Source organism: Dromaius novaehollandiae, chromosome 5, assembly GCF_036370855.1.
Source record: "Dromaius novaehollandiae isolate bDroNov1 chromosome 5, bDroNov1.hap1, whole genome shotgun sequence".
Taxonomy (NCBI): Eukaryota; Metazoa; Chordata; class Aves; order Casuariiformes; family Dromaiidae; genus Dromaius; species Dromaius novaehollandiae.
The window spans coordinates 69,798,861-69,821,537 of record NC_088102.1 but is presented as its reverse complement, the minus strand read 5'-3'; the positions used below and the strand labels follow the sequence as shown (position 1 = coordinate 69,821,537).

At 41.7% G+C, this 22,677-nt stretch overlaps 1 protein-coding gene across 3 annotated transcripts in view; it reads right to left on the bottom strand.

Moving 5' to 3' along the window:
• Positions 1 to 272: 272 nt before the first annotated feature.
• The window catches only part of LRP5 (LDL receptor related protein 5), a 175,382-nt gene continuing 152,977 nt past the window's right edge, over positions 273 to 22,677 (bottom strand). For 2 of the 3 annotated variants that reach the window (XM_026108080.2, XM_064513233.1), the window contains exons 17-23: positions 21,128 to 21,253; positions 17,397 to 17,633; positions 16,262 to 16,372; positions 12,978 to 13,223; positions 10,342 to 10,481; positions 7,599 to 7,696; positions 273 to 6,927 (exon numbers count right to left, since the gene is read on the bottom strand). In XM_026108080.2, the coding sequence (XP_025963865.2) occupies positions 6,666 to 6,927; positions 7,599 to 7,696; positions 10,342 to 10,481; positions 12,978 to 13,223; positions 16,262 to 16,372; positions 17,397 to 17,633; positions 21,128 to 21,253 (1,220 nt within the window). In that variant the 3' untranslated portion in view covers positions 273 to 6,665. The remainder of the gene's footprint in view (positions 6,928 to 7,598; positions 7,697 to 10,341; positions 10,482 to 12,977; positions 13,224 to 16,261; positions 16,373 to 17,396; positions 17,634 to 21,127; positions 21,254 to 22,677) is intronic. The other variant, XM_026108081.2, reaches the window with a different exon arrangement.

Genomic DNA, 22,677 nt, shown 5'->3' with positions numbered 1-22,677 from the left:
GATTCTTCCTATGAAATACAACATTTTTGACAGGTAAGATACCTGACAAAGCTATAGTAAGTTCTATAACTGCCTAACAGTTGTTACTCGACAGATCAGTAACCTACCAACCTCTTTACCTCCTTGCCCCTGCTGTTACTGTACATTTTAAAATGAAAAGTAAGGAGATGGCAATGCTGCCCTTATCCCAGTGTCCAAAACAATCGTGACATAGGCCCGGCTATCTCTACTGTAGATGATGAAACAGCATCAGTCATAAAAAGGGCTGCTAATCAAATCTTTCAAAAATATTTATTATAAAACAGAATCCACAATATCTACAGTACAAATGCAGAGTTTGTTAACTTTACAGATATTTATACAAAACAACAGTTACTTCAAATAAGATTTTGGGTTTTATTAACTTGACGAAACATTGCAGTTTCAAGACCTGAAAATGAAATGGTTTCATTACTGGCAATGAAAGCCTCAAACAATTTTTTCATAAGACAGTTTCACAAGGTTCATTTTTATGCTAGAAAACCATACTTTGAAAAATAACTGGTAAAGACTTTCTGTAACAAGACAAAATTTTTATGGCTTTAATGAGAAATACTGTAGTGACATTCGGAAAATAATGTCAATTTAATCCCAAAATACATACCGTGAGCTGCTGGCATTTGCTTTTAATGTAATGCATTTTTAATGGATAGCAAGATTGTTGTTGAAATAGATACGGATATATATATAAATCAAAGTTCATGTGGACTAATGCGTTTGAGAGAAATTCCAAGGTACTACAAACTCGAGACATGTGCGCTAAAAAAAATTCAGAACTTACCAGTTTTCAGTTCGTTCCACGACTTGCGAGTGTATTTATTTTAAATGAAGAGACCTCTAACCATGAGACAAAGCTTTGTTAACACCAGCCGAGTACAATCAACACGTGACTCTGGGGGCACTTGTGATTTAAGGCTTTACTTTTTTTCCCCAGTCAATATGCTGAGCTTTTAGGATACCCAAGGCACTTAAGTATTGGGTTTGGTTGCCTCTTGTAATAATGATTTCTACAAAATGATACACATATAAAGCTGTAATAATTAGGCTGTTTGCAGGATACACATTTTCATATAAATATAAAAGTAAGATTGTGTGGGATTTTTTTTAATCATAAAAATTCTTGGTAATCTTTGTATATTCCTGTACATTTTACAATAGCAGCAATTGCGATACACTTAAGAAAGAAAGAAAGCAGTCTGGGTTAGAGTTTTGTTTGCAATGCCCTCCAAATTTCACGTGCAACAGCAAAAAGTGCTGCTCCTGTTGTGTTCCTAGGTGCAACCAAAAGACTTCGGTACGTGTATACGGACTGCACTTCTGTCCGGACCTCTGTACAAAGCAAACCAGAACATCCCTCCCTGTGTCGAGCAGCTCCGGAGGGCTGGCGCGGGAGTAGCGTGGTTCTTGGTTTGGAGAAAGGTGTGTCGGTGGGACTATTTGCTTTTCGAGGACATGGATGCAGGTGAATCAGTCCATCGCTTGCTGCAGCTGCCCAGCTTGCTTTCCTTCTCTCGTCACTCATTCTAGATGTCTTCTCCACACTTGTTTTGCTGATGCAACATGCCCCGGCTAGGTCTCACCATTGCGATCCTCCCTCCGGCAGGCGCCTGAGCCTGTGCTGGCTGGGGGAAGCAAGCCCGGCTCGCCGGGTCAGCCACGATGGGGTCTGCGACCTGCGCGGGAGCAGCCAGGACACGGCGGCACGCGGGCAGGGGGACGTGGCGCGGGCCGTCAGCACGGCACTGCTTGCAGTTTGGGGAAGCCTCTCGTGAAACGTGGAAGCCATCTGCGTCACACTGGTTTCCCTCACTGCTATCAGCAGGCTTAACGCTGATTTAATGCTGATTTAATACTGATTTCTCCTTTCTCCCCCCAGGGAGTACGCTCTTATGTGAAAACACCCACAGAGTAGTACAACCTCAAAATAAACAACTTAAAAAAACCCCTCACCTTTTACAAAACCACCCTTCAAAGTACAAAACCTTTAGTAAGTGTTCACAGGAAGCAGAGCTAGAAGACAGGACAAGATTAAAAACATTGATGTGTATTAATATTCCATTTAGCAAATACCTTAAGTTGTTTAGCTTAACTCACAATAGTTGAAGAATGGGTTTTTTAACATTTAACGATGAACAGAAACTGTTGCGGTACCTAAGGGACCGGCTGCAGCAGAACCGGCAGACACCTCTCAGCCTTTGGGACTCGGCCTTCCCCGAGTCTTTTATGGACAAGTCAAACTTCCAGCAAGCACTGGCCTCAAAATCCATTTAAACACAGAAACAACTGAATAACTGATCTGTAAATGACTGCCATCTTTGACGCTGGCTTGTCTAAGGCTCAGACCAAACATGGAAATTTATAAAATGTCCCTCAGCACCGTACCAGCAAAAATGTTATTTCTAATTCAGGGCTCCACGCCAGGCACTCTTGTGTGTTATAACGATTGGGAACATGCCTGCCTTCTGTTTTCATTTCCTGACGTTAATGGAGATCACTTGTAGTACAATTATAAGCACAGCTACCCATTCGGACTGACTCAACATATACCCCATCAAAGCGACTGACATCGGAAGAAATCTGCTTCTGAATATGCTTGAAGCAAACAGGACGCGCGACTTAGGTGAAGTTTGACTGAGCACGTTTATAAAGCACGGGAACCCACCGGGGAGTGCTTGCATCCTTTGCAAGCCAGAGAGATCAACGTGTATTATAAATCAAGTCTATTACTCAAAAAGGAGAAACATGGCTCCACTCATTTCAGCCTGCTTCTTTGGACCTGGCTGTAGTGGCCCGGTCTCATTTTCAGACCTGGGGCGTTAGGTACTATGACACTATTGTAAAGAAAATACCACGACTTGTCATATATACAAATTCAGCCTAATCTTTGCTTTAATGCTGTTCGAGACCCCTCCGGACAGAGGGAGGCTGAAACAGTGAGATGGCAGAGACGATGTGCTAACGAAGTTTTCCCAGAATCATCCAGCAGTAGTGGAACAAATTTATTACCGGCGTTGCAAATTGCAGGGTGCAGTGGTTGTTGGCCGGTCTGGCTCAAGTAGAGTAAAGCTATAATTTACACAAGTCTTTGCTTGGAATTCAAGGATACTTCACTCCCGAAGATCCTGACTTACGAATCTACCCATTTTCCTTACGGCCTCGCACTGCTGCTACCTCTGTCCCGCAGTTAGGACAAAGTCCACAGAAGACAAGAGGACCCGAGTAACCGCTTTCACGACTGAGCTGGAAGACAGGAAAGCTGCTCTCTGCTCGGAAATCTGTCTCTTAAATTTAACACGGAATCAACCATACGCTTTGCCCATTAGTAGCAGCTATGAGCTGCTTCAAGTGCTAACGTACAATCACAATGAGCACAGAAAATATTTGAATAAACCAATTCAAGTACTCGCAAGCTAAAACAGATAATCCAAATGCATGCATCCCCCTGCAAGTTCTCAGGGAAGAACTTCTATAAAATTTCAACCAGCTTTCTCATAGCACACTTTTGCACTAGTAAAACTATGCATAAGACCCACCAAAACATAACTTCTCCCCATTTTATTATCTGTTCAACCCAGAACTGCCACAACTTGTCATTTGCATGCAGTACCAGTAGGTCTATCTAACTCTTTCCCTCATCCTGATATAGAAGAAAATAGCATCCAGTTTCCAAGTTTCAGCCTGAAAGTTCACAGGATGCAAACCACACCTTACCAGGAGTGTATTTCTGGAGAGCAAAGTGACTCCTCTTACTGAAATATATGGCCTTTTCCGGCACCAGAAGTGCGGTAACCCTTTCAAAGCATATTGAGTCTACCAATTCCAAGCCAGTGTTATGGAGTGGTGTGGGGCTTAGATCCTGCTCGCCAAACCACAGGTGTTTCAGATGAGGTAATTTCTCAGCAAATATCAGCAGCAAGAGGCTCTGAATGTCTAAATGAAATTAAAAACTGTACACACACAATTCATCCTGTTCGGCCAGAAGCACCTCCTACCTTCTGAATACCTAAGGTCCAAGAGAGCTTGACCCTCAGGACAGCTTAGCTCTCAGTAAAAGACTGCTAATGTTCTTGGACTCAACTCCAAACTTTGTAATAGGATACGAGTCTTCAGATAAAGTGGTTAAGAGTGTTAAAATGATCAGTGGCGTAAGGAAAATTTGCATCCAGTGTCATCACAGGAACACAGGAAAATTAATGTGCCATGTTCTTTAAGCTATAACTCTAACATCAAACAACTAAAATAATGAATTCACCACAGTTGGTGAATAGTTATCATGCACAAAGTTAAATATGACATGTGAAATTGGACTACCAACTGCTGTAGTGCAGAACAAGCATTCATTTATATGATGGATATGATACATACAATATCCCGTGGACCCATATTCGTTACTTATTTGACTGAAACACGATCACATGAAAAGTGCTCTTCATTTCACCAAATCATTAACACTTGTTCAGAGATCGACCAAGTCACTCTGAAATCAACAAACTACGACCCTGTCACTCCTGGCACACCGCAGAATTACTTAGGTTGCCAGCGGATGGGGGAAGATAACCCGTTCTTAAACTCCAATACTGCATTCTCCAATATGGTATTTTTCTCCACGCAAAGCGGCAGGCATCTCTGTGCCGAATCTCAGCCTCAGAAGTGAACCAGTGAACCCTACGCATGAAGGTAATGAAAGCTACTTAAAGAATGTTAATAATACACCGGTGACGACACATCCTGCTCTTGGACAACGAAGGCAGGACGAGCAGAACTGGACTAACAAATCTGAAAACCCAAACTGGACCAGGTCGCTGTGGTCCCAGCCCCTCCACCGCTGGGAACAAAGACCCCTGGCCCAGAGCTGTGGGCTTCCTCTGAAGTGCTCTCAAAAGACTTGCTAAAAAAAAAAAACCCAAATCAAATACAATTTAAATTCAAAAAGAAAGTTTTCATTGTTGCCAGCAATATTAAGGCTGTCAAAGGCCCAACACATCTGTTATTTGGCAGCTGCAGGAACAGGTGCAGGTCTGCGTATTCAGATCTTCCCTCAGATGTCTCAAACAGGCATTCACATCATCATCACCAGCGCTGGATTTATACAGTACTTGAGCCCTTTCGTTATAGCAAGAGGGGAGTCAAAGCAAAAATCTCTCTTCTGTATTGTGAAAGAGGCTGATCCTAGCCCCCCACGCCCAAGGGGTTTTTTGGCAAGGTTGCATGAGCACTTTGCTGATCATGATGTCCTAATGATACAGCAGTTTGTCAAAGAGTTTCCTCCTTCTTCTTTTTTTTTTTTTTTTTTTTTTTTTTTTTTAAGGACAGTTAGAAGTATTTTGTCTCCCTTCCTTCCTCCCCTATGCTTTTTCTATCTATTTCCAAACTGCACTAATTCTCTGGTAAATTTTCATGAAACCACAGCTGAACTGTTTGAGTGGCACAGATTCTGGTTTTGAGCTATGCAGATACCGTTTTCTACACACACCAACAAAAAACCAAACAACTTCCCTCATTTAAATGAATAAAAGTGACCACATCATTCTACCTTGGGAAATGGACATTTGAAATGAAGCAATTCCCTGATGAGTTCAACACCGGAGAGCATCTCAGAGATCCAACAGGGTGAATTGCCAGACTTCTGGGAAAAACAGCTACCACTGCCTTTTGGGATGAAGCTGACCCTGACAGCACCTTCCCAGAGAAGCGGCTGCGAGAGAGGCTGAAGGAGCTTGGTTTCATCACACCAAAATGGTGAGTCCAACCAAAGCTTGTCAAACGTTTCTTTTGGCTGAAATACCACTTTAAACCTGCCCTGTGCTCACAGCTCCGGGTCAGTACAACTGCTTCTGCAGCCTTGCACTGACTCAAAGTGGGGAACTGACTGGAGATAAACCCGGCGTTTTAGGGCTGGTTGTCTTTTTAGCCTGAATCAGTTCCAGAATTGGCCACGCAAGGAGCTGCACTGGCAGGAGCTAGGGCCTGATGCCCGTGGGCCTGCTTAAGCTGGAAGGTATGGCCCAAAGAAACTCTTCCAGTTTGATGCTGAGCAAACGGAGGGGGAAGTTCAAAATCCAGGTCTCGGCACACAGGTTCTGCTGGGAAGCATTCAGCTCGCTGGCAAACAGGAGCATCCGAGCGTTTTTTTTTTTGCATGTCTGCTCTCAGTGGTGGAGAGGGGATGAGAAGTAGTGACAAATAATTTTTATTTTAAAATGTTTTTTTCCTCTGTGAATAACCTTAATCTGTCTTTAGCTTGCTCCTCCCACAAGCCCCTTCTCTTTCTTTTCTCACGTTAATAAAAAGAATTACATATACTTTACAAGTAAAAAGGTGACTTAAAAAAACGCAAAAAGGCTCAACATTCCCTCCCCAAATGCTTTGGAGATTAAGTCACTTTCATGACTTCAATTCAAAACAGCAAATATGGCACAAAAGAATGGAAATTAAATTAAAAAAATCAATTTTATAAATATTCTTCCTCTGTACAATTTTTCACAGCCCCATCCCTCCCACCCGTTTTTATTCACATTTCTTTTCTTTTTAAAATTCCCACCCCTATTTATTTTTAAATCATAAAATATATATTTTAAATCTGTTCATATTTAAAAATATTTACAGGAAAGTTCCTTCTGTTGAGGTCATGAGGAGTCTGTACAAGGAGAGGGCGGAGGGGGGTAGAGGTGGAAATAGCTTCGTTCCGTGGCCGGAGACGGGGGACAGCTTTCTTCTGCCGACATGTACTGGCTGCGAGGTGTTGGGGGAGGGGGATAAGGGTCTGAGTCTGAATTTAAATCAATGTAGTATTTGTTGGCCTTCCACCGACTGGTCGTGTAGTCGCTGTCGCACACATCTGTGCTGCACGGGGTTGTGGGGGGAGCTATCCCTCGTATAAGGTATGGTCTGCAAAAAAAGGGAGAAAAAAAAGCATCTGCATTAATTGCAAATCGGGGAATAAAGAAAGAAAAAGATGGAAAATGAATGGCTGTGTCCCCCCAGTCAAGACACTTATACTGTGTGAGCCATAATTCAGGTTTTCATAGGAACCCAACAAGGGGGAGTGCTTGAACTGCGTTAAATCTGAACGGCACAACTACCCTCAGCCTACCCAACAGCCAGCAGCGCGTGCTGCCAACCTCTGGCCAAAACACACCCGTGATTTGGACAGCCAGAGAAGACCACTGTGGCCATTTAGCCCAGCCGCTAACAACCAGCAAACTGACTGACCCATCAAAGAGTCTTGATACATGTCTGATGAACTGAACAGAAAACACTAACCTTTACACTGGACGCTTTATGATCGTTAAATAACAACATTATCTATTTATATTGCATTCTTAATCAGCAACACTGTACTGATAGGCACTAAACCTTGCTGTGTCAAAATAAGAACACATACAAAGGCAATGTTTAACATGGCAGCTAGAGTAACTTCCATTCAAGTCGTCATTTACCAAGAGAGGGGAAGGTTTTTTTTTTTTTTTTAAACAAGGTAAAGTCTGAACAAGAACATTTGCTTAATATCCAAAACGAAAGGACAGAAAAAGCACCGAACCTTCTTGTCTGAGCCATACCTGTAAGATCTCGTGGTTGAAGGAATGTTTGAGGAATAGAACATCTCTGTGTTATACAGGGAGCGATCGGTTGCTGGGGAAGGAGGTGGATTCAGGATCTAGGAAGATTAAGAACAAGCAGTGCAAAAGTTTGGGTTAATTATAAAACTCTTTTTAAAATATTACTTACGCGTTAAACAGGTCACTATCATCTCATCCTTACTTTAGCTTCCTCTCTTTGCAGCTTGGATGGATTAATGCATTTTTGGAAGCCAGAGAAATCCATTTTACTCTTTACTCTGGGCTTAGGTACACTGCAGGCCTTTTAAGTTTTCGCAGGAGGAATTATTCCTCCTTACCACGTAAGAGCCATGGCTGTTGTTACACAGGAAGGGTGAAGTAAAGCAGGAAGAGGACCCCAGTTTTGCTGAATCTCAGTGCAGTTCCTTGGACACAGGGGCTGACGTCATCCACAGCAGATGCTAATGGGAAGCAAAGGCTGTTCCAGCCGCAGCCCCTAAACGCACCGCCATCGATATCGGGGTCAGGAGGCCAGCCGCCTTTGCAATAACTAATACGACTCCATCCTTCCCTGAATACTTCCTCTTTACTGTCCTTACATAAACATATCATTTTGGCAAAGTTCGCAGTGCAAAGAGCCCAGCAGCTACAAATAGTTGTAACTTGCCCTAGCCTGTGTGTGCGTATATGCAGCAATCCTTACACCTATGAAAACAGTTTATTATGCTTCAAGAAAAATGCAACGCCCTAGGGTTCATTCTTCCCCACCTTACAAATATGGGACTTTGCTCATCACCCAGGAAGCAGAAGCCCCGGCACGGCCAGCAGGCCGTTGGCCTGCACCCACTCACTTCCACGCAGAGCACAGAGCAGCCCTGCGTATTTTCCAGGAGTCCTCCTCCTCGGAGAGGCACTTGCGTGCTGCTCCTGGATCCTCAACTGCTGGTGCGGAGCTGCATCAACACACCACTTCACATTCAGATTAAATACAGCAAGCAGCATCACTCAGGATGCCTGTGGCCAGGTTCTCAGCTAAACAAACTGGCACAGCTCCACATCGGCTCCTCCCTAGTCTTCATCCCCTGCCAAGGACCACCCATCAACACCACCACCACATGAGCTCAGCACCCAGAACAAATACAGAAAAGAAAAGCCAAGGCAGCTAGATGCTCAGATCTCTTCTTTTCAATTATTAAACTAAAATTGCTAATCAACTACCAGGTAGAATTGATGAAAATATCAGGCTCAAGCAGTAACCTCAGTGGAACAAAGGCTGCACAACAGCTTCCGTAGGGGAATCCGACATGCCGCCCCTCCCGAAGGAAGGGCTGACACTATCCCTGCAGGCCCCGGGTCTGGCCCTGAGAGGAAAATGCGGAAAAAGATTGCCAGTACCACAGGCAGGTTAGGTTAGGCCAGTAATCCCTTGAGAGAGCTGGATTTCTGGCCTGGCCAGATCCCATAGAAAGGCACAAACAAATCAGCTCTTGGGCTCCTTTCCTCTTTCAAGATTTCCGTACGTAAGTTTTTTCTATTAATACAATTGGGTTTTTTCTGCACATCCTTTTTAGCGTAGCACTGACACACGAAGCAGGTACCAGCATGAAACTGTTCAGCGAGTTACAGAGACACTGGGGAAGCATGAGCCAAACTGCGCACAGAAGCTAGGAGAGCTGCTGTGTTAGAATCGCAAGCATCTCCTGATCTTCACTAGCTTCTCAATGGCTTCTCTGAGAAGGTAACAAGGAATATAAATCTAACCAATATTTCCTTATCAACAGATAAGCTCACAATCCCCTTTCCTCCATCTTTATCTTTTTAAAACAAAGCAGAGAGAGCATAATTGCTGTTGGGCAAAACACTGTCAATCAAAATTGTTGACACGTAAACACAAATGCAACCTGTACCCACACACCATGTGGGCTCTCAATTAAACACAATCGACAGAGCACCTCAGTACCTAGCAGACTGGCTGCAAGCTTGTGTAGACGGAAGAGTGAATGAATGTATTCCTAAGCAGCAGTGAGAAGAAAAACAATTTTATGAAAATGCCGCCAATGGTAACCTTTGTACCTCTCTCCTACACATTTCCAGACCTTCTTTTCCATTCATACTTTAGGATATCTTTTAAATTAACAAGACTCTGATCTGGGGACTAAAATTCTATCACATCCAACAGTTCAAAAACATAAATGGAGACAAGATACAGCTGAAAAAACTCAAGCACAGTAACATATGCTGGTACCAGTGTTTTCTCCCTGTGCTCACGTTTGGTTTTCTGAATCAGCAATAAGCGCTTCACATAAACTGCAAGCCAAGCTTATTTCTTATGCATTTTATTCCCACTCATGTCTTGTTTGTCTTTTCATTCCATGGGTGCCTGCAGCATATTGCAGTGCAGAATGTCACTGGGCCACTGACACCAGGGTTCACAAAGAGCAACAGAGGTGGCATTTTCAAGGGAGTCAAGACAGAAGAACAGCATTGCCCAGGAACAACCTAGCAGAGTATCACTCTAACAACAAAAAATTGTAGACACCATGTAGCGTTGTGCAATGCTGATGGGCTAAAACAAAGCCCTTGTGTTGAGTTCAGTGGGTATTGGGCTGGGCTTGTATTTCATCAACAGCAACACCTAAGAGCAACCGTTATTAGCATTAGATTTAGTAACACAAATTTTCATCTTCCTCTTCTTGTCAGAAGTGGGAGATAGCTAACTCACGGGTATATTTTCAAGACATACCTGTGGGTAGAAAGTGGCTTTTGTGCTGGATGAGCTACTAGAAGAGGCTCCAGTAACATGGTTTCTGTCATATAAGGGGGCACCACTGCTTCCTCCCATGAGACTCATGGAGCTAATCATAGACTTTCCACAAGAGATGCCTGCAGCAAGACAGAGAGGAAACCACAGTTAGGTAAACCACAATTTAATCTACCAGTGCAAAACAAGAAACAGATCCTCAGCTTAGCAAACCTTTGGCAACTGTACTGGTTGTCACTCTGGAAATGATGTTTTATAGAACAACTTCAGGATTGCTAGGAACAACATATTTTCAACTTGAAATTATATAAACAAAAACCTTACCCCCCTGCAAATGTCCCATTGTCTCACTGAGGCACTGAGCTCCCCACAGACTGTCCTCACAGCCTGCTGAGACAGGAATCTCCAGAAGAGTTGGTCCAAACTTTCCACCCAAGTTCTTAACTAAGAAATTTTTCCAATTAAACAAGCTTGGTCATTTGTGAAAAGCATTATACATTGCACAAGAAAAATTCTTCATTTCCATGCAAAGAAATTCAATTGCAAGTATTTGAACAAGAAAAATGAATTATTTTTATTGAAAAAAAAATCACTGCTTAAACTGAAAACTGACAGAGGCAAAAGGAAGGAAATGTGGGGGATGGGGAAAAGGGAAGACAACATTCTCCAATCTCTTTAACACCAATATGCACTTAAATCAGACAATATATCAGCTTCTTCCTGTCAGACTATTCAGTGCTCATGCAAGAGTTTAGTTTGGAAGTTTGTGGAAATTTTTCAGACCTGGGAAGAATTTATTATAAGCAAGGTGACTTTATTTTTGACAGTCAACCACATCAAGTAGCTTTTCTTTTTTTTGCTGTGCTATTAGCAACCTACATCATCTCCTTAGCATCAACATCAAGGTGAGATTTTGAGCTGTTGTAAATTGTCATAGCAACACGGAACCACGAAAATCTACTCTAGCTAGGTAAGAAAAAGCTAACAAGTAAGAACAGGAATCAGAGTAACAGCTTGCTTTAGCATATACAGAGCTATAAGGGAAGACCACTAAACAGAAATGCTTGCTTCAATTAAGAAAAATTTAGTGTGAAGTCCATATAAGCTTAAAATACCACTGCAAAGATATCACCTGCAAAGATTTCATCTTCAAATCGTATTTCTCACCCCCAAAACCTCTTGATAACCATAAAAACATACTTCAAGAAGGAACAGCTGACCACAGTCATTAAAGCATATGAAAGGGTAAACCTAAGTTGTATCTGGCTATTTTCAAAACCACGGCTAGAAGAAATTAATAGTTTGCACATTCAAAAATTTGTCATATATGAAGAAGTGCCACATTTCTTCATTTGTCTTTAAGTTTATCCTGTATCTGATTTTCAGCTGGCAGGAAAAGCAGGCTCCAGGCACTCGGCAGAGGTATGGATTTCTTGTACTCTGACCCCGCCTGGCAGGTTTACAGGGGACCGTTTACTTTGCAGATTTCTGAATAATGTGAAAAAATGTTCTTTCTCTCCAGAGCTTTATATTTAAGAATTTGCTATTTCCTTTGTGAAATGTATATTTTACATTTGTAAATGATGCATTTTAAATTATTTTGTTTACTTTGAGGTCTGCATGAGGTTTCTGAGCTGTTATTTGTTAGCTGAACATCCTGTGTGAAGTCGTGCTCCTATCTCAGCCTAGTAGCCGCATGCACTTCTCTGAACGCATGTTTTGATTCCTGCGCGAGGTAGAGGAGTGTGTTTTACAGATGAGAGAAGTATTCTCTGAGAGAATAAATACTCTGTCAAAAGACAAACAGGAAATCTGTCTCCGAGATGGACTAAGCCAAAGGGAATGTTTTCATTGCAGAGACACTTCAGGCAACAAGCAGCCAGACTGCAAAACCACACCCAGACTGCTTGTGTTCTTGTACATATTGTGTTACAGCTTCGAGGAGGGAGGTTTATTGCCTAGTTTTTTGTATTGCAGTAACCCGAGCTGCCCTTCACTTCTTTCCTCTGTGGAAGAACTTCTCTGTCCTGAGCGCACAGGGCAAAGCTGTGCGAAGAACGGGGATGGAAGGACAGCTCTGGAGCTCTCGCGGCAAAGCGAGATGTTTGTGCACAGGACAGAAACCAGGACATCTGAGTACAACACACTGTGAGTACAAGACGCAGAGAGCTACTGAACAGAGCTCTCACTGCAACCCTAAATGGCACAAGACGTTCTTAGTTCCCAACGTTGCACGTAGCTCACAGCTCCATAGCGTTTTGCAGGCCTTAGGTAAGAGGTATTATCTTAAACACAGGCTTAACTACATACACCAGAATGAACTATTCAAAGGGGATATTTTCAAAGGCAACATATTGTAGATTTCTATCATTTTAGGTACCTGAGCAGATGCAGCCTAGCACAAAAACGGGATTCAAAAAATCTGGCAAGTGCCTAGCAAAAGGCATCTGATACTTTTTGCAAATCAGATCCAGATGACAGATTTAAACCAAAACCCCACAGCAGGTCAACAATATCTAATGTGCACCCTTTGAAATCCCACCTCTAGAACTCTTACTAGCCTGTAAAACCCCAGATCCAGAAAATGTAACGGTACTGGTTAGATGCAAGGTCCTTACCGTCCTTACCAGTAAAAGTGCCATGCTGAGAACTTCCTGGAGCAATAAAATTCAGCGGGACATGAGGGGTGCCGCTGACATACTCATGTGGAAAAGGGCTGTTGGGCCCGGCATAGCGCTGACACACTACTCGCTGGCAAACAAAATACATTCCTCCCATGACAAAAAGGGACAGTATTATACCAATGACAGGCCCAATGGCACTGCTGTGTGGCTGTGGCTCGTCTGAGGCTGGCTTTGTTTTTTCTGGAAAGAGGAAAAAGAAAGAGGAGTCATTAAACACAGGACAACATATATGATGCTGCCCTGGAGCACGTGCAGCAAACCAGTCAGCTCACAATCATTCACACAATGTCTCTGAAAGGTTTTGCATCAAGCTCATGCATATATAACTCCATATATTCTGAATTACTGCATTAAAATTCATGCCTTCCATGCACACAGAGCAGTATAAGCAAGGTCCTCTCTTTCTAGCAATTCTTCTCATAACAGGATTGCTTTTAACACTGAAAACTTTTTCTTTTTTTTTTTTGTCTAAGAACAATTGCAACCAATCATCTTAATGCAGTAACAGCCTAAAAAGTTTTCTCTTTCTCCCCTCTCGAATTATGTTGGTTAAAGATATAGGATACTTACAAACATTAAGTCCTTAATCAGAGAGGAATCTGGTATCTCAAAAGCTTTGGGGCTAGCAATAATGTTAAAATACTGAAAGAATTTACTGGTAGGGGAGCAACAGTATATATCAAGCATTGGGTGTCTTCCTAGCTAAAATATCCCTGAAAAAAGTGACATTTTAAGAAGAAAAAGTATTCTAAATGACTTCCTTTCTAAAAAGAATCTTATAAATCGGGAGGAAAACACAATCTATAATATCTCAAGCACTTTCTACTTCTTATTTCTTCTTCCCTACACAGCACAGTTTTGAATAATAAAAAATGCTGCAGGATTTGAGATGAACTACGTATCACATCTCCCACTGACTTTGGTAACACATTCCCAATTCTTGCTAAATAAACGTGACACCTCTACGTATTTTGCATGTGTGACATTCTCCAGCAAAAGAGGTTTTTTTCCGTTGTTCACACATTTCCTTTATTTACACACAAATACATACAGGGGTGTGTGTGTGTGTGTGTATGTGTATTATTATATGTATACATACACACACATATACATATGTACATGCACAAAGTAAAAGACTCAAAATAGACATGGCCAAAGCCTAAAAGTTTTACATGATCAGATCAACCTACACATCCCCTTAGTGAAGATTTAAGAAGTGAAATGGTCCATATACTATTCAAGCCCTGGCTACCTAACATACATAATATTTCTCCAGCGATTCTGGAGAAAGATTTATGCTGTCTCAGATAACTGTTGGATGGGAATGAAAAACGACTGAAATTAGAGAAGGAAGGTAAGGGAACTACAAAGATCTACGAATAAACTCTTAACAGGTCAGCATCAAGAACTCATTTCTGTCTTAAAGTCTTCATCTGCTTTTCACACTTACTAGTGCATGAAAGCTTTTTTGTCAGCTAAGGATCTAACTTTTGATATCCAGATTGATTCAGACTATGAAAAAAGGGCAGTCAATAGTAGAACATATTTCCAAATTAGCTAACTTAAAACACAAAATTCTCATTTTGGTAATTCTCATTTTCTTCTTTCAAATGCAAGATCATTATCTAGAAAGTAGCAATCATTTTTACTCCCTACGTGAGTTCTTTCCCTCAGTCAAGCAAGAAACCACAAAGGGCTCTGTCCCACAAAGAGACTCCAGAGAAGAAGGTCCGATGGGTACATAGAGACCCATTTAAATCAGCTAAGACCTATTTGCAGGACTGGACCCAAAATGCAAACAGGAAACCACTGCATTAGTTTGATAGCACAGAAGTCTGCCAAATGCACAAAGAAAACAAATGTAAAAAGAAAACCAGTAACTTTACAGTATCCAAGAAATTGGAGACAATTGGGTGAGGGTCATGAGAGAAATGGAAGACGTGGGAGAAGCACGAGAAGCATGTTCAGTCTGAAATTGCCAATGGGAGAGCTAAACAGATTCTTTTATTAAATTACTCTTTCGGCCTCTTCTGTTAACTGCGTGGGCTCTTTTCTCTTCAGTACTCTTGCTCGGGAAACGTACCTTTCCTTGCTGTACCCTCCATGAGGATGGGAAGAAGAAACAAGGTCACACTGGCCAGACCTGCTGACTCCTCCTCTCATCCCAGCAAAATACCCTGCACTGGCACAGCGTTCTGACAGCTCCCTTCCCCGCTTCAAAACCTGACAGACCTCTAAGGTATTAAAATTAAAAAAATAATTGCAAGGTATTAAAAACCTCGCAATTAGCCAGTCACCTAAAGGCAATATTATTAAGCAATATGTGCAGCATTTTTCTAGGCAAGCCCAACACATGGTATCAGTCCAGAATGAAATACAGCGAGATTGGCACCTCTATTAACTTTGTTCCGGAATGCTACATTCCAACTCAGTTTGGCTACGCCACCCCTCACGAGCTACCCTACGCTCCCTTCGTCTGCCCCACTGCCTGAGAACTTCATGTACCAGCCACCCAGATGGTGCAAAAAGATGGTCCCACCCAGTCACCCAGATGAACCCAGCTACGGACTAAGAGCAAAAATTCAGAGCTGTCTTCAGCGTACCTGTAACCTGCATATACCTACTGCCAGTAGAATTCAGAGTAACATTCTGTCCAGAAAAAACAAGGTCTCTCCTTGTATTTTTTTCCTGCCTGCACTTCAAGGGACCAGCTTGTGGGACACTTGCTCATTGCATGCCAGTTCCTCCACATAATTAAGCCCCAGCTTGATCCTGTAATTGCAGAGGATAGGGCTGCATATTTTAAAAGTCATCCCAAGCTTGGCAGCAGCTCTGCAAGTTCCAAGACACCCAGCATACTGAAATCGGGTCCCTCAGGGTACGGATCTGAAAGCATACCCATAAATCAAAACAAGGCAGTTGTATCCCATACAGCATTTTAGAACTAGCCTGAACTGAAATCCAGATCTTACTTGATCTTTGCTACTGCCTGACCTTAAATAATGGCACTACGGACTTGCTGCACCTCACACTCCTTTTTTCTGCACAGACCAAATCAGCTTGGAAGAGCATGACTACATTTAGCGGTCAGCTACAACTGTGAGTGTCCACCAAGATTCACTGGGCTCTCCTAGGGGAGTATTGCTATGCAGAGAGTGGGGCAAGGATGTAAGACATTACGCCAGAACGCAGAGCATTTGAATCTCAAGACATCTCACCACACATGAGCTCATCCGAACCGTCAATGCAATCTGGAAAGGAGTCACACTGTTGCTTCAGGAGGATGCACTGGCCGCTGGCACATCGGAACTGATTGGGTAGACAGATTGCTGCACAGAAAGACAGAAAAGATTACTTACTACTTGCGTGGGAGCATCTGGGCCTCTTAAGAAAACCAAAAGATGTGAGATGTGAAGCCATAGTGCATTTTATATTTTAGCCACATAGGCAGCACAACACCTGCTTTGCTGTTGGGGGTTAGGAAAAATGCAAGCCTACATTTCTCTGTTTCTTCATTCTTACCCTACTTAGCGGGGCTGAAATCAAATTCTGATCCCAGTAACTTCGTACCCGTTGTCAAATTAGTCCTGCTGGGGCAAAACTGGGAGCAAAACACCAAGGATCTATTACGATACCTTACAAAGTGTAACCAATTACCTGAAGTATTCCAAAAAATGCGTAACGGCATATACTGTATATAGTTTAGCACCTTATATAGTTTACATTATCTTATGTAGCCCTATATTATATAATTTGGCTAAATAACCCTAAATTTCCTGTCTATATCCAGAAGCCCCTGTTTCAGCAAAAAGGACTTGACTGTTACTGAACCTCTGCCATGTCAAAGCACATTAAATGATCAGTAAAGAGATATCTTACAAAGGCCAGTTGCCAGCAATCCTGGAAGTTTCACTCTATTGCTTATTCCAAAAAAATTAAGTCCATCTCTTCCTCCCCATGGCACCTTGCAATGGCCACTGTCCAAAGGTGAACTGGACACCATGGAAGCAGCACAAGCAGGAATGGTAATAATGCAGAAAAAAACGCATGTGGGAAGTCCTGCCAGTTTCTTTCCTGTTTAGGTCTTCTGAATATGGGCAAAGGTGTTTCCCCCCCCCTCCAGTACTACAGATACATGATCAATAATTTATGTAGCTACAGGAAAGTTTAATTTGAGAGGCATAGAACAGGAAAGAGGGAGAGAAAAGCAGAATCAGTGGATAGTTGAGCTAGTTTTACGTTTAAGGCCTTTATCCCATTTGAAACCAAAGATCAGAAATACATATCAAGAATAATTAGAATCCCAAATGAGTGGTTATGTTAGAACCACGAGCCCAGGAAAATGTATCTTACTATCACAATCTGCTTCATCAGATTTATCTTGGCAGTCAATTTCTCCATTGCACCGCAAGTGAGCGTCGATACACTGTCCTTTCTCACACTGGAACTGGGATGCAGAGCATATGGGGCAGCTATCTTCATCACTCTGATCATCACACTCTGGAAACCCGTCACACCGCCACGCCATTGGGATGCAGTCAATCTCTCCAGTTGCACAGGTAAACTGGTCTGGGGAGCAAGTTGGGGGTTCTGGAGAAAAAAAAACCCAGCACATTTGCACGTTCAATTCTAGCCCTTTCAATGGGTTAAAAATGTGACAGACTTTTTCCACAGATGGAAAAAAAAAAGTTATACTGAAGTTCTTCTGTGAAAATGGTAAGACTCCAGCAAAGAGAAAAACATCATTTTGCATAAGGAATTCAATTTTGCCAACCTTGCAACAAAAACTGGATGCATGCTGATGGAAGAAGCTTGCTTTAGCATGAGAGCACTGAACAAAGGGCAGGAACTCCAAATACTTACTTTGGCTCTAATAAACACCTTTTGGAAGACATTGTTACGCGCATTAAATGAATACTCAATTTCTGCTTGCAAACCACATTTTGCAGAACTATAATCCCTGCATTATATTAGCCTGGAACAAATCTAATCATAGCGTAAAATAATCTTCATATAAAACTGGGTTAATCATTGAGTTAATCAGCAATTAATACACCTAAAACTTTTATAACTTTTGCTTCCACAATATCTGTTTCTCTATTTCTCCCATGGTTTCTCCACAAATAAATTTCTGAGTTATATATCAATTGAAAGATGCAGATGGAGAAAAACACCTGTCAAGGATTACTAAATATTAAGCTACCTCCTCTTGCCCAGAAAGTCTCTGGGCTCACAGAGTATCCCGAGGAGCACTGTATGCCTGGCCTGTTCTTAGCTGCTTTCGCTACAACACTGGGATAGATGAACCTTTGGCACAGCCATTTTTATGTTCATCAGAATTAAGAAAGCTGGGACTTCCTTGGAATTTGACTTTTCACGAACCCCAAAATCCTGGGATTAGTCCATTCCACACCCACACTGTTGCTCAGGTTGCAATCAAACACTGATAGCATTAAGCAGCAGCTACAAGCTCATAAAGAGATGCAAAAATTATGTTGCAGTAAGATAATCAGAGCTGTTTTCTTCTGAATGGTAACAACCAAAAGACAAAGATGATCCAGATCAAGAATCTATTGCCAAAAAAAAAAAAAAAAAAAAAAAAAAAAAAAAAAAAAAACAGCTCCCAGCTCTTACACACAGCAAATTAGCAAACATTTTTTCACCACTAGTATCCAGGAAAGAAGCAGGCAACATATCAGCCCCTTCAGTTGTTATCAGTGCTTGTTACAGCAGTTAGTTATAGTTCATTACTTGCAAAGCAACGACATGTTCAAAGTGAGGAAGCTGCCTCAGAAGACCACTGCAGCCAACAGATACATTCCCACTCATGTCAAAGGTTCCTGGGTCAAATCACTGTAATTTAAATAAATCAGGCAGAGTGACAGGGGCAATCACCCCTCTCCACAGCTGCTGTTCCCAGACTGCTCTCAGTAAAAGTTTTACCACTGGGATTCAGGAACTACCACATCATAGCCTGGCTATCGCAGTGGTGTTGAGCGTGCTGGAGGTGGGCTCTGACCCTGCATCGTAACCACCCCTCTGGAAGCCCAGTGCGCTTGCATTAGCATTATCAGTAACAAACCAGTATTCTCATGTTGATAGAGGAGCTCCCTCAGGAGTGACCACATTAGTGGACTTGTGTTACAGAAATATTACAGGCTCAGGAAAGGAGTTTTCATAAAGCATAGCCTTTCCATAAAGCCAGCATAAGGAAAGCAACCAGTGACAAATACTTCTGTAAGAGTTCCCTCTCTCCTGAGGGTGGTGTTTTTCTTTAAAGTTACAGATCCTAGAGCCATGCAATTACATGCAAACCATTTTTGAAGTGCTACTATCCTTCTCCATCAGGGAGAGATGTTCAACAACAAGACCCAAGTATAATCAAAAGCATGAAAAGCAAAAGGCAAATAAAAATCCAAGTATGTTTTATTTTTAAAAATCTTATGATTTTTAAGTTCCTGATTTATGATTGCTTAAGTGTAGCAAAACTGAGAATTACAAATGTAGCCAATGACCTGGCAGCTGTAGACAAGATAAAGATGCCAGATACACACGTCAAGATAATTCTTGAATTAAGTTTTGATTTGAATGTACCATTTAGATACTTCAACAGATAGATGACTTTTTCCTGATTTGCAGCCACATTTAATCTTGCACTTGGTTGCACTTAGCAGGCACAAGTTTGCATTCAAAAACTTGTCAAGAGTGTTCATAAGGGTACATGGGCAAATGTTCTCCACCCAGAATAGCTATTAATCTATTTTGAAATACTGGCTATGGGCTGCCACTACTGTAGACAAAACAGGTTAAAAAGTTGTAGCAGGCTTAGTGAAGGATTAAGATAAAAAAGATGAATAGATACCAAAAGGGAGGCCCCTGAATTTTTAGATTTATAGCTGAAGATAATGAAGCAGTGGGACATAAGAATCTCTCACTGGCCATGTCTTGCAACAGCAGCACAGCAAGAAATATAAAGAGATTGATTTATTTTTTCCCTTGCAGAAGTAACCACTGCTACTCAGAAACCACATAGCGTGTTGTGGTCATGGGAAAGAAAACAGTTTATAATAGAAATGACTGTCCCTAGGGAGGTCAGAGTTCAGCCAGAAAATGAAATCCACAGCAAAATGAATACATAGAAAAAACAAGAGGACCAACAGAGCCAAACAATTTAAGCCAAATTTAAGCCATGATGCCTCTCAAAAATAAATATTTTTTTTTGCTTTTTAAAAATCCTTGCTGCAAGTGCAATGCAACAATTTTCAAAAATCCTGGTACTGCGAAAGGAAGACTAAAAGCAAAGTCTGCTATATGGGAAGAGAAGAGCTACCCTAACTGAAAAGGACTGCAACTGAGCTTTTGGCCTGCCTTTCATTAACTAAACACCACAGTGTTTCATGTCCTCAAGCAAAATTTATTTAAAAGACTGTCAGGTGTCACACTATGGGAATCATATGCACAATTTCTGCTGCTAGGTCATCATGGATTGATGAAACATCATGTTACAAGAATTTGTTCATAGCACATATCACATCATATACTTAGATCTTCTACTGAGACTTTTGTAAGTATTTTAAGGTCAAACAAGAGCATTCTGCTCATAATGAAAAGTCATGTATCTCCAAGAAATGAAGCAGAAAACACCTGGTAGAAGGATTAAAGGCCAAATTTAACTCATGATGCAACACATCTTAGTCCAGGAAAACACGGTGTGTAAATCCATATTCTGGATTTGTATGTAACCTCGGTATAATAGGCGCTATAATTTTATACCACGTGAAAGCCACAAATACCCTTGTGGGCAAGTTTCCGGCATCAGTTACCCTTACTGATTCTGGTCACACTGGCTTCATTCATTCAGTTAGCTTTTGAAAACATCTTCCTCCAGAAAGAGAATTTAAAAAAACAAACAAAACAAAACAGAACAAAAACAACCTCATTGTGCTTTTCTCACTTACTAGTGCTTCTGCTTGTGACACAATCAAGCCCAAACCTGATTTTCCAATGGTTCTAAGTCCTAAGTTCCCTTGAACCACATCTTTTTTGATGTGTGCTGCTTAGCAGTACTGTTACACACAACTCACCTCCACACGTTAAGAGATTCTGCAGAAGCACGAGGTGCTCTGGGCATGAACATCTCGGAGTCCCGTCCCCTTTGGCAATGCAGATGTGTGAACACCCGCCGTTGTCACGAGAACATGGATGCGCAGCTGGAGAAACAAATACACACAAAGGAGTATTAGCAGAAAAAAAATCACTATTCCTAAGTAGGGCAAATTCACAAACCACTTCTGTGAAAGCAACTACAATATTTCACTACAAATTAATAGAAAGGTAAATGCAAGATTTCTCAGGTCAGTGCTCAAAGGCTATTTACTACTTCATAAGCACTACATTTCTCCCAGTCATAGTGGCATAAACATCTTTAGAGGACCTCTAAAAAGAATTTGGGAGCCCAAGTAAAGAGAAGCGAGAAGGTGGATTTGCGAAGGTCACATTTCCAGGGTTCCTGGACATCCCATCCTCATTTCTAGGCTAGCCAGGCATCAAAAAGTGACACATGTTACTACAGAGTGCCAAACTCCCAAGCCCTCAGGAAATCTTTAATCTTGAAGAGCTCTTAACACTTAATGCCCCCCAGTTCCTTGCTCCTCACAAAAACTGCAATATAAGCACCCACAGTTGTAATTTTTTTCAGAGACGGGAAGCTACATGGTTGTGTTCCCAGAGCAGTTACTCAGAAGCACCGAGTGCCTGAGAGCTCCCAAGGGAGCCAACCTGAATGAACATTAGGTGGGCATTATTTCTGTGCCAAATTCGCTTTCCATCTGTTTAGGCTTCTCAGAAATCTGCTTTCACCTTTAACAAATTCATTCATTATAGTGTTGGAGACACTACTGTTTGAGGCATGGGCTGCTGGCAGAAAATGTGCAGGCATGTATATTTGTGTAGGCGCATACGTATTTTTAGTGCCCTGTTGTAACAGAAGTCACCTATATAGGATAGATTTCAGCTCTAAAGAGTGATTCCTTTCAGTGTGAGTCAGAAGAAACAGTACTCTTGCCATTAAAAAAATGAAGATTTTTTTAAAAAACATAGGATACAATATCATCCCTTGCTTTCTTGAACAGTGCTGAGATTTAAAGAAAAATTTCTTCTTGCATCATTAAATACTACCTTTGAAAGACACTAAAAATGTGAGAAATGGTACAGAATAAGAAAAAGTGGGCATTGCAAAAGAACATCTGTAAGAGGGTTAAGCACATAGCAGATACTACAGATTAAATACTTAGGCTACTTTATTGGCAACTGCTTACCCGCATAGGCAAGCTTGAAGCTTGTTTCACCTATCAGAGAAACTAATGAACATGGCACAAAGGGTTGCTAAGTGAAACCACTTCTTCTGAAGATTAAACTATTATACGCAGATGTACCTTCCTTATATAAAACTTCTATCCCCCAGGCCAGCACCTACTGGAAGCATTATTCCTCTTCTGAGCTCAGACTCGCTTTCCCTCATTCTGACATCCTGCAGACTCATTCTCTGCAACTTTCCACAGGACAGTGCAGAAAATGGTGGGGGGGGGTGGGGGAGAGGACAAGATTTATTAGCTACTGTCTGCCAAAGATAAAG